Source organism: Gavialis gangeticus, unplaced genomic scaffold (genome assembly GCF_001723915.1).
Source record: "Gavialis gangeticus isolate Ggan-Ray unplaced genomic scaffold, GavGan_comp1, whole genome shotgun sequence".
Classification (NCBI taxonomy): Eukaryota; Metazoa; Chordata; order Crocodylia; family Gavialidae; genus Gavialis; species Gavialis gangeticus.
Genome location: NW_017729016.1, coordinates 1131613 through 1147646, shown reverse-complemented (window position 1 = coordinate 1147646; position 16034 = coordinate 1131613). Strand labels below are relative to the sequence as shown.

Sequence of the window (16034 nt, the reverse complement as noted above, 5' to 3'; positions counted from 1 at the left end):
GGGGGAGAGGGGAAGGGATCAAATTAAGGCTTTGGTCACAAGAGGCTGAACCCCACCTCCATCATAAATTATTCCAGCAATGCCCAAGATGTAGCTGCATCATGAACTTTGAGCCAGCTTGGACACCACCCTCCCTACTCCTATCCATATGGATGGCTACCCTTCCTGTCCACAGGTCTCCAGGCAGAAATAAATCTCAACTATCATACCACCCTCCCAAGCCACTATACCAGGTTCCCATATAGGCTTCAACAGCCAGCCCCACACCAAGAGAGGGTAAAGCAGTGGACAGGGTAGAGCATGAGACTACATTTGTCCACATCTACCTGACCACTAGGAAGCTCTTGGTGACATGGCAAGAAGGCACGTGCAATTTGATGGGTGCTACAGCCAAGAGGAGGATCCAACCTTCTTGATCAGTCAGAAAAAACACACATATAGTATCCCCAGCTCTTACCCCATGGCTCCAAACCCCAGCTAAGTCAGGATACTTATTTACTCGTCACTGCAGCAACCCAAACAGGGCACGCTCACTCAATGCCCACAACACCCATGCACCATGCCCATCCAGATCTGCAGGGCAAATATCCACTGCCAACCAGTGCTGCAGGCTGCCCCAAGAGCTGAGAGCTTCCCACTTGTTTCTAGACCCATGGTAGTTCTCTCTATCACTTGCCTGCTAATATAGAACTCCTTCTGTGGACGAATCAACATGAAGCATGGTCAGGTCAGGCAAGAGACTACCTTCCCCCTGCTCCAGCCTGGCTGCAGATTCAGGCCCAGAAACACATGTAGGTTAAGTGGGCAGGTTGTGGTTCAGGGCCAGAGCCAAGCGTGGTCCAGGGATCAGGCGCTGGGCTGGGAAGCAGAGGCCATGATTATATCCCAGCTCTGATCTACGCTAGAACCATGGCTACATCATTCCTGGTGCCATTAACCCCTGGTACCCTAGGTCTGTTTCATCCAAACCATAAGCTCTTTAGGGCACGCACCAGCTGGCACGTGCCTATACAGTGCCTGGCTTCCTGCCAAGAACAGATTCAAAAGCCAGGTGCAAACATTCAGAGTTGGCAGAAGTAACATGTAGTCCATGGGATGCAGCTCTGCAGCCACACACCCCTTGTGGGATGGAAAGGAAAGAAGCTGAAGCACTGAGCAGAGAGTCCTGGTTGGCTGGCAGCTTACAGTCAGCCAAGCCCATCTGGCCAGTCTCTCCAGCTCAGAGGAGCTGGGAACAAACTGCTGCTCATGATAGCACTGATGCCACCTGCAGCCCTACTGTACCTGCACAGTACTACTGTGATGGAGGGCCTCTCTCGCCCATCACCCGGACAAGGTGCAGACAGCAAAATCCAGCTCTATCCACAGTCTTTGCACTGGGAGTATTAGAGAACAGCTATACCTTTGCCCTTCACCAAAGGAGCTCCCTACCTAGAGATCTCTACCTTAAGGGATATTCCACTGACATTTGCCCCATGCACACACTGGGCACACAATACAGGAAGTTTTGCCCATCAGCTGATGTGTCACCCTCCCCACCTCCACAATATTAATCAAGCCCCTCCATCACAGTAAAGCAGGGCACGTGGGACTGAGTCTGTTTGCTGAGCATATAGGAAAGAGGAGCCAGGGCCCAGCAAAGGAACAATGAACCCCTTGGAATTTTTCCCTGCATTTCTCTTCCAGCCTATCCTCCTCCACCCCCCACCCAGCCCAGCTCCTCCCCATGCCAGCCCTACCAGGCAGCCCTTTATCCATCCATCGCAATTGCAACCGTGACAGCAAAGACAAAGGTGCTGCTTTCCTTACCCGGGATCGGTGCACAGGGTTGTCAAAGTCGGTGCCTTCCGGAGCCAGCAAGAGCCACCCGCCATAGATGGGCTTCGCCTGCAAAGGAGCAGAAAGACCAGTCAGGCAGACAGTCACCACACCAAGGACATGCTGAGGGAGCTGAGGGCTGGTTCTGGCAAGCCCATGGGACTTTGGGAGGCCTAGATACTTCATTAAGAATCTACTAATCCAGCTGATAGTTGGCTAGAAACAGCTTTGAGCTTCATGCTCTAGATCCTGGGAGGAGGTAGAGAGCCATGCTTACCCTTACTCAATCCTGCCATAGCGGCTGGCCAGCCGAGCAACCCTGAGAGATCTCTAGAGAAAGGGGACGACCCATGGGACAGGAGGCTGGCTAAGGTCATGGGGGAACTAGACCACAGGTCTGAGGCACCCCCTGCCCCATCAGGGCCTGTAGCCTTTATGAACCTCTGCGCTGGGAGACTGGTGACCTCCACGGCAGCTAATTTAAGCGAGAGATAAGAAATCAAGTCATTGCTCCAGCAAACTTCACAGATACTCTTCAATGAAAAACCACCTCTCCTGAAGAGCCACATCTTTTGTTAATAAAAAGCAGAAGGGAGAAATTCAGGCCTGGCTGCCTTCCTGGATTGGCTAGAGCCTGTATGGAAAAAGCATCCCCTCCCTCCCCCCGCCCCACCATCAGTGCAGACAAGCAGCACCTTCCTGTACAGAAGGGGCCCTCCCTGTCACTTCAATGCCTGGGAAAATGGCCCATGCAGCCAATAGCAATAAAGAGGAAGAAAGAGCAACTGGAAATAAATGAGCAGCAGCAGATCTCAGCTCCCTGAACTCGCGTCTTCACTGGTAGAGGAGGAACAAGCTCCCAATGGAAGGTCTGATTACACTGTACGTACATGTATACACATGCACCACTGTATATACACGTATACACATGCACACACACACACACTTTTTTAGCAGCCTGAAGATCTTCCACCAAAGTCAAATCTTCATGTCTGAGATTTTCTCCTTGGAAAGCTCTGGGCTATCAACATGGCCCCCCTCTCATTCTGTCCCCATTTTAACTACTATCCACTGAACGTGCCATTTTCCAAGGAACAACACACTAGACACTCAGCTGGTGACCACAGACCCACCGCAACCAGCTTGTGTGCATGCAGTATGGAAGAAGTGGAAATCACAGACACAGCAGGGACAAGAGCTGCATGCACCAGACTTGAGAGGTGAAGGCAGGCTGATAATCTAAAGCCTGTTTTAAAGCAATGCCAACACCATGAAGCCTTGCCAATAAAAGCAGACACCCAAGCAGTTTCAGCCCCCCCACCCCACCCCTTCTTCAGGATGCCTGCTGCCAGTTCCTGTAGCATTTTGCAACATTAAAAAAAAAAAAGTTTTCCCCAGGGAAAAATCCATGCAAACAGCAAGAGAAAAATCACCCTTATGTCCAAAGCTGCCGCACACACGAGGTGTGCAGGGTCTGACAAGAGAGGGAGGCTCTATGGTGCACATACAGGGGAGGAAGACAGGACAGCTATTCCCGAGTCTCATTCAGCGATGTGGTAATATTAGGTGTTGCTTGTAATAAGAGCAGGGAAACAAGATCCCGTGACTGCTCAAGAAGCAGGTGACCTTCTCCAAGAGTTTTGTTTGGGTCTTTAGTTCAGTTATGGGGTACATTTAGGACTGTTCTCTGCAGCCTCCCTCCATCCTTCCAGACTCCATCTCTCCAGGCTCACAGAGGCTCTGCCACTTCCCAAAAGGCAGCATCTAAGACCCAGTACCTAAAATCCTCCTCTCCACTCCTGCGATTGCAGCCGACAATTCTGCCACCCTCCTTGGCACCTCAGCTTCCAAACCTGCTGTTCAAAAATTCCCCCACCAAATAGAGAGCACCTTCCAGGGGCTGGGGAACACCCTTCTCTTGCATGTCTGTACAGCTCCTAATGCCAGGTGCTCTAACACTACCACAGTGTAGACCCAAATCACCCCCACACCCAGTCTTCTCCCCACTTCGTTCTCCCCTGTGCAGAACCTAAACTCTGGGCAGCCCTTTCAGAAAGCCTCCAAGGAAATGTCAAGTACTATAATTTCTGCCCACCCCACCCCGAATGTTCAGGCTCCCAGCAAACGCCAGACCCCTTCTAGACACCTTCATCAGGTCCCTGCCCTCCATTCTCCAGCAGCAGCCCAACCCACACTTCACAGCTCACCTGGATTTCTGCACCTTCCTCCCCCACAGCAGCACGGCTAAGAGCCCCTCGGCGTCTGACCATGTCTCCCAGCTCCTGTCCCTGCAATGAGCCAGGTCTCCCCGTCTCCTTCCTCCCTGGGCTCCAAGCACATACCCCCCTCCTGCCCCACCCCAGCTTACCTTTCCACCCAGTCCCCTCCCACGCCCCAGCATGCTCATCCCCTGACTGTACAGCCTCTCACTGCCACTCCTTATGCTCAGAGTAATTAGGAGGTGGTTCCACCTGCCAAGCCTGCTCTCTTATTGTGCTATCTCCTGATGACCCACCTGCATCTCAGCTGGAGCACAGCATGTTCCTATTCAAGATCTCTAGAGCCCAGACCCTTGCTTGTCTTCTGGGCATCACTACAATCCAGGGCCATCTGCAGGCACGACACAGCTTCAGTCACAGCCAACATCTCATGCAGCGTGGTGCTGAGGGAGCCCAAGAACCAGAGAATGAAGCTGGCCAGCCCACTGTCGAGGTTGCCTTCCTAACCCTCTCTCAGTTTGGATAGAAGTCAAGAAGGAACAGGCAGTTGAGAGATTTAAATGCCACTTTCATAGCACTCACACGGTGCATCAGATCTGGACATTTGCAGGGGGCAAAAGGCCAGGGTTTAAGTTCCTACCCTGACAGACTTCCTATGCAACTCCAGGCAAATCCCTGTCTCACTGATCTCCATCTACAAAGTGGGGCTAGTAGCACTGTCCTTCCTCAAGGGGAGGCAGGGAATACAGAAAGTGCTCAGACACTGCATGGACAGGAGTCACAGAAGCACAATAGATGCACAGTAACAAGGAGTTGGGAAGCGAGAAGTGCTGCATCAGAAAGCCTCCTCTCCCCCATGCAGCAACTGTAAGCTTCAGGCCATTCACCTGCATCAGGAGACCATCCTTTCCTCCCCTCTTCTATCCTCTTTACCAAGAGCAGGAGCTGCCGAGCAAGTCCTACTCTGGTTTTCAACACAGCATCACACCAATAGAAAGGAAGCAACCAAAGCATGTTAGAACCATATTAAAGTCACTCAGACCTTCCTCCCTTCCTTCCTGCTCTGAACTCCCAAGAGCTATTAAGTATCTGCTGGGGTCCACCCCAGCAGTGGCTGCATTTCAGTGGTGGGCAAAGCACCTTCCCAGGCATGGTGGGTGGGTTGATATCTACAAATTGATCTGAGTACCTCCATCAATGCCATTATAGGACTGCAAAGTATAACTAGCACCAGCGCTACCCTGCGTTGTTAAATGACTGAGGTGTCATAAGGGAGGTAGGTGGCCGTTTTGGCAGAGAGAGGCTCCTCTGAGTAGCCATGAACTATTCTCATGCTGGAAGGTGCTATGAAGCTCTGCAGATCAATGCCAGGTCTTTTCTGAGCTGTCAGGCCAAGCTCCCCACTCCTCAGGGCAAATCCAAGCCTCCTCTCTTCCAAGCAGGCTGTGGTTAATTTGCTCAGCTGGGTGCTTTCCATCTTTCCCCAGCTACCACTAAAGGCATCTCTTGTTTGGCTAACAGCTCCCCCCATCTGCTCCCACTCAGCTCCCAGGCTCAGAATACCTCTACACACTTTATCCCACAGTAATTCCCATTGCGAAGTAAACTGGGACATGACCGCACAGCCTGCTAGTTACTCTGCATTGACTCCCTACTGTACATCTACATACAACAACATGGCACAGCCAGAAACTCACACCCCAAGCCTGCTTCCCCATTCAGGAAGAGATTGCCCTGGAGCTCCCACGAAGGCAACCTAAGGTGCTCTCTCACACCAGCTTGGTTAAACTGGCACAAAAGGCTTCTTGAACCCTAGAATCTGTTTAAACCAAGCTTATCTGGATTTGCTTAAGCCAGCGAGGAACTGTCTGCAAAGGAAAGGGAACAGAGACAATTGCATCGACTGTAAGTCACACCACAAGTCAGGCTGGTTTAAAGCCTACGTGTTGATGCTTGTTACAAACCGAAGAGCCCCTTATTTCACAGTAATTTAAGTCTTTCCTAGGATCCAACTTTCCTGCTTGTTACTGTCTTAGTTAAATCAATATGAAAAGCACTCTAATCCTGAAGCACATGCCCCTGCCACACAGGGCTTCTATATCAGTTTAGCTAAGGCAAGCTGATAGAGTGGACTGAACTTGCACTGAACCCGGAGGCTCGCATGCTGGAGGAACAAGTGTCCGCACACAGCTTCCAAATGGAATGGTGGGTGTGACTTACACCCCACACCACTGTCCTGGCTCCACACCCCATGCAGGCTGGCCCCTAGAGACACAGAGGCCGTCTACAATAGACTGCTTCTGCCACCAAAAGTTCTGGCAGGGGCAAACCTACTAGAGAACGTGCACAGCAAGGCTCCTGCCAGAGCCACGGGGCTTCACTGCAGCAGCGATGCCACCAGCATGGGAAATGCACTCTGGGGAGCAGCCAGCAGAAAGCATGGGCATGTCTAGACACACCTGCTGCCAGCTGCCCAGTGGTAGCAGAAGCCATCTCTGAGTGAGGGGACTGGCACTGCTTTTCCAGCTGAAAGAGGAGGGTCTGCCTCTCCTGAGCAGCTGCAAGCATGGAAACACTCACAGCTCTGCCTGCAGAGCTATAAATCAGGCCTAAGCTAAACAACACCAAGCCACTCTCACACCCAAGCAGGTGCATCTGGAGGGGGGGTTGTATCACTAGCTACACTGGAACAGGCTTGTGCACAGGTGAGTTACAGGGGATGGAAACACCCTGGAAGCATACCAGAGCCCAGCACCGACTTCTGCACACAGCTTGTTTTCTCCAAGTACAGGTCAAGGGTGAGGATAAAGCCAACCAGCGCCAAACGGAAGCTGAACAGTACTGAATTTCTGTAACAGGATTGAGCCAACTGGATTTGAGGCCATGCAAGCTCCCAGAGCCGCCGGTGCGACCACTTAGAGGCGTGTACACTTCGCAGGTCCCCTGGGGTGCTATTTGCTGCTTTCCCAGAATCGTGTGACTATTAATAATATTTAACCAGCTTTCCAGCACCTTTCCTCCAGATATCTCAACGCACTTGACAAACATCAAGCAAACCACGCAACACCCAGGTCAGGCAGATAAGAGACCTGCACGTCACATTGAAATGCAGCTACCTAGGGTGTGGCAGCATCCATTACAGGATGGGAAGTGAAAAATAATTATACCCAGTAAAAACTGCAGCAAAGGGATATTGCCCCAACTGAAGCCTGGCCAAAGCTAACATCCTTACCCACCTTTAAAAAAAAAAAAAAAAGCCACAGATGCTTTAATGGCCACAAGTGAGCAGGACTTGGGTCGTATGGCACTAGAGTGACAGCGTTTTTGACTCAGAGCAGAATGTTATCTGAATCACTAGCCCCATTTCCTGCAGCACCTGCCTGGCACCCAAAGGTCAATGACTCATCAGCTTGGTCTTGCTCAGCCTCCGTCCTCAAGAAGGGGGCAACTAAGGGGCAGGGGCAGGTGCAGGCTCCTTCCATGACAGGCCCCGGGGAACAGAGATGAAATGCTGTGCTCTTGGCAATCAGCAGGAATGCAAGAAGCCAGGGAAGTCTTTCTGCCCTCACCCCCAACATACTCCAAGAGCTGAGTTCACCACTAGGAGCCACAGGCCTAGCTCTCTCCCCTTTCTTATCAAGGGACCTTGACAGAGGCATTTACAAGTGGTTGCTCACTCCAGGACCCATCAGCCCTAGTTGGGGACAGCAGGTGCATGTCTTCCCTCCATGCTGAGCCTAGCGCTGCTGTTTTCAGGCCTGTCTTGTGTCAAAGGGAAGAGGCTGCCTCCAGGCCAGCCCGTGAGACCGCAGAATGGGAGGAAGTGGAGAAGGAAGTGGCCCCGCCGCGTTTACACAAGGCTGTCAAGCTGCCGTGCTGACACTGCCCAGGAATCCCTGGCTCTCTGGACAGGAACCACCCAGCTCCTGCAATCTCAGGAACCTGAGTGTCGGCAGGAGGCCTGGGATGGAGAGGCTGGCTCCTCAACCACCTCCCATTGGGCCTCCAAAGTAAAAACAGCAGAAGAATGGCTCCAATGATGAGGTATTCTGGATGCTAGTTGGCAAGAGATACCAGCTGGGCAGCCGTGAGGACCCAGGCCCAAAGAGGCCACTTGCTTGACTGAAGGGAGCTCAACGACCACATCCATGCATTGCCCAGCCTCTGCTCAAGCCACATCCACCCCTGGGGCACTCTGTGGCTGCACAACACTCCTCAAGGAAACGTCTGCTCCTGCCAGAGAAACAAGCTGCACCAGTGTCAGTACAGCAGTGCTGCTACAAACTGGGTCCATGCTGGGAGGAGCTGTGATAATGACCTCCCCTCTGCAACACCTGACTTGACACAGGCCATGTCCACGCTATCAGTTTCTGGCAGCACAGCCAAGACAGCAGTGGGGTTTGGCAAATGGCATCAGTGGGGTTTGGGATACGACTGTCCATTCTTAAAGAAATGGGCTGAGACTCATCCACACCTCCCAACTCCCAGTCACTGCAGACATGGGCTGGCCATGAAGTGGCAGCTTGCTGGGGAGAGCTGCCGCATCCCTCCACCCAGCTCTCACCAGAGGCAGGGATGGAGTGAAGAGCTGACAGGCTCTAGGGGCAGCAGTGAGATCTGGGCACACAACCCCACTTCATATGGTTATAATCTTCAGTAATGCCCCACGTGCAACCAGGAATCTCCTACTGACAAGAGCCCAAGAACAGTCCGATACTGTCAGCAGAGCTGTTGCCACCATGACACAGAGCTACGCAATCCAACTTTGGACCACATTCAGGGCAGTGCTCACCCCAAGCTCACCACAGCCTGGCACAGGGCACCTAAGCTGCTGAGCAGAGAGACCTGCACCAGCACTGTCATCTGGGAACTCTTCTGACCAAACCATCTACAGCCTGGCACTCTGGGGGAAAAGATACCTCTGAGGGAAGCCCCTTTGCTCTAAGAGGCAAAGTCCAACAAGGAAGCAACCAGCACAGAATAAAAAACCTTGAGGCACCAAAAGAGCCAAGACCTTCATACCAGGCCTTATGTAAAAGCCAGATTCACCTCCTAACCAAAACAGGGCTAACACTGACTATAACACCAAGGCAACCAGGAACGTAGGGGAAATCAAAAGCTTGAAGAAGCCATGGTAAAGAATTCCCCTGGAGCAGCCTTCCCGACCAGGCTGGGAGGAAGAGTTTGAATTACTCACTGGGAAAGATTCCTGACACTGCGCGCATGCTGGATTGGGATAATCTGTTTAGGCTGCCACAGACGTAATCAGCCTATCTTGGGTTCAGGGAGGATTTTTTTTTTTTTTTGCTCTAAGTTTGGTGTTTTGACAATTTGGCAAGTGAGTGGGGGAAAAAAAGAAACGCACATGGAGAAGAAGTGTTGTAAGGGTCTGGTGTCAGCTGGAACCAAGCATGCAGTCCCACTCGCAGAAACAGCCAGGAACCCCCAGTGCCCAAGCCTCTACCGCTGAGAAGGTTTGCCAGGGGCCTTTCAGACACTTCAATGCTAGCAACAGCTATTGCTCTTCCCCTACTCATCCCAGGCACTTTGGCAAGCTAGGAGTCGTTACTGGGCTTTTGCGGAAAGGAAAAATGGAGGGCCAGAGAGGGTATGTTCACTCATAGCATCACTCCGGGAATGGAACCAGGTCTTGAGCGCACCATCTCCCTGGGATCACACCCACTCTTGGGGCCTTTCTGGATTTGGGATTCAGATGCTCTGACCTAGGTTTCTAGAATTGTTCAGTACAGCTCATAATGGTTTCCCCTTTGTGACATGTCCCTGGGCAACCGGCAACAGAGAAGGGCTGAGTTCCAGTGCTGCTTAGGCCTATATCCCACAAGTCACACAATAAGAACTGCCCTCCAGCCCTACTCCAAGAGACCTGCAAAAAGGGGAGGGCTCCACTGGAGGGGCTAGATATTAGAAACCACGCAGGGCCTTTTGGCAGTGGCAGATCATCTGTGAGAGGCGGAGCTGTAGGGAATTCATGCCCCCCCTGCATTTGTAGATGTGGCGAGCACAAACTGGAGTACTGGGGTACAACACAATCCATGCTTCCATCCCGATGCCCAGAAACCAAAGGGCACTCTTTGGGGCTGCTGCTCCTACTACTGGAAAGGGCAGTGAGAGCTTTAGGCTCATGAGCACGACATCCAGGTCAGCCTGCCTGACCTCTGGCCCCTCAGGTGAAGATGTGCCCTCCTCTGCTGTAGTACTATATGCTCCTGCACCTGACAAGGCCCACCCCAGACAGGCAGGATGGCTTCTGCCCCTCCTCCCCTCATTACAAGCCACCTCTGCCTTTCGGATGAACTCCCACCCTCCTGTCAGAGAGAAGGCAAAACAGATCCACTCACGATGCCAGCTGGGTCTTGCCGGCCCCTGCCCTGGGAAGGCAGCAGCAATGGCTAAGTCAAGGAACGCAAACACTTCCTTGCTAGCACCACTGTCCCCACCTGCCTCCTTCTGGCCTCACTCCCCATCCCATGGAAGGGGGGCTTTGAATTCACATAAATGCTCAGGAACTTGCAGAAGTCAGAGCCAAGGGGCAAAAAGGACTTCAGCCTGCTCCAACAGGATGAGTCAGGGCTAGTAAGACTCCCATCAAGCGCTGGGGAAGGGAGAGGCAGGGGCATGAGAACAAGGCAGAGGCATCTGGAGGTGGGCTGTCCATTCCCTCACATGCTGCTCTGCCAGGAAGCGCTGGCACTAGAGCAGCCAGAGCAGCTCTGACAGGAAAAGATCATTAAACATCACTCACCGCTGGCCTCGGAAATACCAAGAATGGAAGCTATTAATAAAAGCAAGGCCATAAGCAGAGCTCTCATTCAGCCTTTGCCCTGAGGTCTAATTGGATCCAGGCACAGCCTTGATCTCCACCCGTGTGCAGACCCCACCACAAACACCAAGTGGTACAGATTCTCTGAACTGGGCTCACCTGAACAACTACGGCCTCCTGCAGGGCCAGGCACAGGCCAAGCAAAGTGAAGTGTTGGCCCCCATCTGGTTTAGACACAATCCTACCCCCCCAACTTCTTATTTTAGAGGCAGCTGCAACCCAGCTATGGGGTCCCTCCTGCCACCCCTTCTGCTCTCTTGCAGTGACCCTTGCAAGGGAGGCCTTGGCCATAAGTTTGCTCATTCTCAGCTTAGCAGCAAACATCTGACCTCAATACAATCCCCTACCCCGGCCCTTAGTCCCACAAGAGGAGCCAAAGAAATGAGAGAACAAGTCTGAGTGGCTTGGGCACAGATGCGGGGTGCTCTCAGGATGGGAACAGCAGGAGGGGCTGCTCTGTAGGGCCGGACTGAGGTGCAGTGACCTCAAACACAAAAAGTCTTCCTTTTTCTCTACAGCTAAACAAAAAATTTTCCTCCCCAGACAGGCCTGGTTGCAGGAGGGATTTGGGGACTACAGAAGCAAGAAGGGAGCAGGGTTAAGATGCTACCTAGCACAACGCAACACCTCTGCAAAGCTCCCTGAACTGCTCTTCGAGCCCTGTCCCCAATTCCAGCCAGCTCCCAACTTCACGTGCCTGCCAGGGGCTCCAGCATTTGGAATAAACTCCTCTTGCTCCTCTACTCTCCCCCAGATCAGTCAGAGCTGGAACAGCTTTTGGCTGCTTCCACTGCAACCTGTAACCAGTAGATGACACTGAAAGTGGCAGGGAAGGCCCCTTCTGCTCATTCCTTGGGGCAGAACAAAGGCAAAGCACTGAGGGTCTGATGAGGCGATCGGGACAAGGTCAGGTGCAGGCTGTGTTGGACAAGGTACCAGAGGGCTTTGAAGCATCTCATCCCAGGTGATCCAAGCAATGGGACTCCCCTAGGAATCCAAGAGATCTCATCCCCTGAGAAGGGGCTACTGCCTTGCTGGAGGTCAGACAACAGCCACTGGTGATAACAGGCCTGACCTTCCCCAAAAGGGGCAGCTAACCTGGGAACAATGCGAGTGGGGCTGATTTTCCAAGAACCAGGCACATGTCCAAAGCCCCCCCCACCCCCCATTTCACAGCACACCTGCTTTGCAAACACAAGCCACGTAGCCAAGTGTGCAAACGGCTGGCACTGCAGCTCAGTGACCTTGCAGGCAAGTCCAAGGACAGCTGAAACACGCTGACCTCCCTCTCTCCTTCCCGACTACCAGGGTCCCTGCAGGTCAGGGTTGTGCCCTGGAGCTGGGAGTAGGGAAGCTGCACAGCTGTTGCCAATACAGCATTTGTTCTTGGGACACAAAGAGGACTTTGCTCTCCAAAGATTCAGGCTGATGCAAGAAGGCCACTTCAGGCCCCAGGACAGCCACACAAGGAACAGACTTGTGTCCCTTAGCAGAGCTCCTGTGCCCAGCCACAGGGGAAGAACAGACTGACACCAACAAACCAAGGACTTTGTCCTCACTCCATTCTGCAGCCTGCCTGAACATCCAGAGATGCCTCTGGCACCCTCCCTACCCCCCACCTCATTAACACACTTGAGCTGCTCCTCATGCAGGTGTGGGGTGGGGTGCGGAGGGAAACCACCTTTAAGGAAAGGAGTTCTAAAAGGAAGGAAATGCCATCCTTTCCCCTGAACTCCTTCCCATGCTGCAGGTAAGGCCATCTCCTGGCTGGACAGGCTGTTGCCATCTCCAAGGAGCTGCCGAGTTCTGAGTCCTCCCCACTGCTGCAGCTCGTGGAGGCGGGTTTGACATTTTCAGAGAATCTTCCCCTGTTTGGTCCTAATAATTAAGCAATTACAGCTGGATTTTTGCAGCATGATGCAAGCAAGGAATGCGAGCGTGCAGGCAGGGGCTATGTTCCAGGGCTGGAGCTTTTCAGGAAAGGTTAGAGTGCCCTCAGCGCCAAGGGGAACCAAGGAAAGGACACTGGATCATACTGCACCCCTGCCTCTCCCAAATAAATGAAAACAAGGGGCAAAGGCAGGAGGAGAGACAGCCAACCCCAGCACTGAGACAGCAAGAAGGTTGCCTTGCCCCAGGCGCCCCAGATGCTGTCGGGAATGCCCAGGCCGCGCTGCAGCCACTGGCTGAGTATTTTCACACACTGACACAAGAGAGCACAAAACAGCTTTTGTTCCTGCCTATCTGGGCCCTGCAGGGTGTGATGTGGCCAAGCTAGGGAAACAGACCCCTGGCCCAGGGAAAAGAGCCTCTAGCCCTAGCAGCAAGAACAGCTTCTTGCAAAAGCAACTGTTAAAGAGTTACCAGACTGGGGACTTGTCTCAGTTAAGGCCTTACTTCAACCCCAGCCTCAGCAGGCTGAGGTCCCCCCTCCTCCCCCTCAGCAACCAAAATGCACTGTGTATATGCAAACCCCAAATGGCCAGCTGTGGCGATATCTGACTTAGGCACAAGCCAATGCAGAGAGGACCTCCAAGGTTGGAAGCACTGAACAATCCACCTCTTTTCATTGCAGGCAGTACTGTTGGGGGAGGAGGAAAGTTTACTCAGCCCCATGAAAACTTGCTACAAGATCACCAGGCTGGACTTAGCCATCAGTGCCCCAGAAGAACAAGGGCACAAGGCAGTCTGATCCCACAAGCAATCTGAATTTCAGTCTGAAACTCAGAGCTGGTGAGCCTAGGAGGTTCTTAAATGGAGCTTACAGAAGCAAAACTGAGCACATATACATGTGCATCAATGAGCCTTTGCTACTGCACATTAAATGTAGTATCTCTAACTGCACAGTAGCAAATGTGCACAGTCTTTTGTGACATTTAATGTGCACTAAACTAATTCTACAGTGCATTAGCATGATTTTTCCCATGATGCCCTAATGTGCAGTAGAACTAGTCTACTGTGCATTAAGCATCTTATGTAGATGCACTCACTGAAGCCCTTCTTGGTGCAAAGAGGCTTCTCAAGAGGATAGGAGCCCTGTATGTGTGGTTCAACATCACCCTGCAAGCAAGCAGTCCTGAGCTAGATTTCTGCACATGCCCCCCCAGCCCCAATGCCCTGACTGTGCTCCCACACAAACCAAGGGAAGAACTCAAAGGGAGCAGAGACAGTGCCCAGCCCCCTCTGAAAACTGCACTCCAGGTTCCCTACATGTCTGCCTCTCTCCATCATGTCAGAGATGTTAGCTGCCTCCATTCCCTCAAGATCTTTCAGATTCCTCACTTCCCTCCCCTCACCCTCCATCAACTACTCCTCAAAGACACCGTGTGCCACCCTCATCTACCCATGCACCACTATGAAAGCCAGAAGGTGCTGGCCATCAAGGCAGATGAAGCAAAGAAAACAAGGCCCCTGAAACCTAGGGATCCACAGGCTCAGAGAAGAGTGGCCTGGGCAAAAGAGAGTATGAAGGAACCTGTACTTTTACCCACCACTCCAGGACCCAGCTGAGCTCAGGGCTCCTTGGCAGGGAGGCAGGCAGACCACAAGCCCATGTACTGACTAATATTTGGGATAATAGCACTGCCCAAAGGGACCCAGAGACTAAAATAAAGCTACTCTATCTAAGCAGGAAGGGAGAGTGGGCACTGAGGGGCAGGAGGCTGCTGACAAAGGCCGTTATTTTTAACCTGGGTATTCCTTTGGGTATCCATGGCACAATCTTAAAAGGGACATTGCTAAGTCAGTCAAAACACAGATGTCTTCAGAAATCCCTTCCCCATACTGCTTATCACTGCGAGAAAACAAAGATTCCCCACCACCAGAAGAAATTAGTTTAACTTCCCACCCTTTTCCATGTTACCTTTTTGCACTGTATCCCCCGCTCAGCCTCCTCAAGTTTCGAGAGAGTTTCTAGTCCATTTAAATGGCAGGGGGCAGGATCCATTTTCCTGAGGGAAAACTTTTCAATTCTGAAGCACACTTGAGAGAGAGCCTCGTCTGAGGCTGCACAGAGATTTCTCTCTACAGCCAAGGGCACTGGGAGCAGGAAGGAGCTTAGAAACCAGTCTTTCCTTGCATGACCCTGCAACATCTGGGATCCAGCAGAAGGTTTAATCGTGTTTCATTTTTAAGGAATCAAAAAGGTGTTTTGACTGGAAATCCTGGGCTTCTTTTCCAGTTGTCATTGGAAGGGAAGCTTATTTTTGACCTCAGAGATCAATCTAACCAGAGACTGTCCTGTGAACATTTTAAATGACAACGCTTGTGACTCCAAGTGAATTTGCAAAGATGGGTAAGGCCCATCCACAGCAACTGCATCCAGCTGCCAGGGAGGTAGCCTCTGGCTCAGGGCAGCCCTCTCCCCATGATGTGATGATTGGTGACTGGGGCACAGCACTGCACATACCCTGCTTCTTACACAGTTTCTGTAAGGGACTGACCGCTCACCACTGTCAGACATGTGTTGCTGAGCTGGCTGGGCCTTGGTTCTGGCCCTGGACAGAAGTTTAGGGATGAGAAGACTGGCATCTCTAAGGCAGCTTGTCCATCCTGTGTCAGTGACGGGTCTCAGGCGGTCTGGGAGTGCACTTATCCTGTCCCCTTTACCCCACAAGTCTGCTGACACCCTCCAGAGCCTTCTAGAAGCCTGCCCATCCACCTCCTTTGGACTCATCTGCGACCTGCTCTCAGACCTCAACCAAACCAAGGGCTGAAGAGCAGATGTTTGGAAGAAGTCCATTACAGCCTCACAGGAAACCTTTCAGCTCTGGAGCACATCAGTGGCTACAAGCACCACACAACCCCTCGTAGGCAAGTCCTCAGATGCCTGACACCGTCTGCTCCAACAGCAGCCGCAGCTTCCTGCCCCGTAAAGACCTCTACACCCACAGTGGGAGAGGGACTTCCCAGCCCACTTGCCCCTTGGAGCCTTTCCCACCAAACAAGGTTCAAGCTGTGCCAGCAGCCAAATTTGAAACAAAGCAGTCTAAAAAGCCCTCTGGAGCTTCTCATGGTCTGATGATAACACATCCTTGGCCATCTTCTCTGCCAAGAACTGCTCGCCTACTTTAACACACAAAGGTTGGATCCTGCTCTGTTAGGCAGGTGCTAACATGATACAGCACCACTGACCCCAAAAGGGGGGGGGGGGGGGG

The 16034-nt window shown here is 52.3% G+C and overlaps 1 protein-coding gene across 5 annotated transcripts in view; it reads right to left on the bottom strand.

The window, feature by feature from the left end:
• MPRIP (myosin phosphatase Rho interacting protein) overlaps positions 1-16034 on the bottom strand; it is a 145838-nt gene that overhangs the window by 121649 nt on the left and 8155 nt on the right. For all 5 annotated transcript variants that reach the window (XM_019512647.1, XM_019512648.1, XM_019512646.1 and 2 more), the window contains exon 2: positions 1810-1887. In XM_019512647.1, the coding sequence (XP_019368192.1) occupies positions 1810-1887 (78 nt within the window). The remainder of the gene's footprint in view (positions 1-1809; positions 1888-16034) is intronic.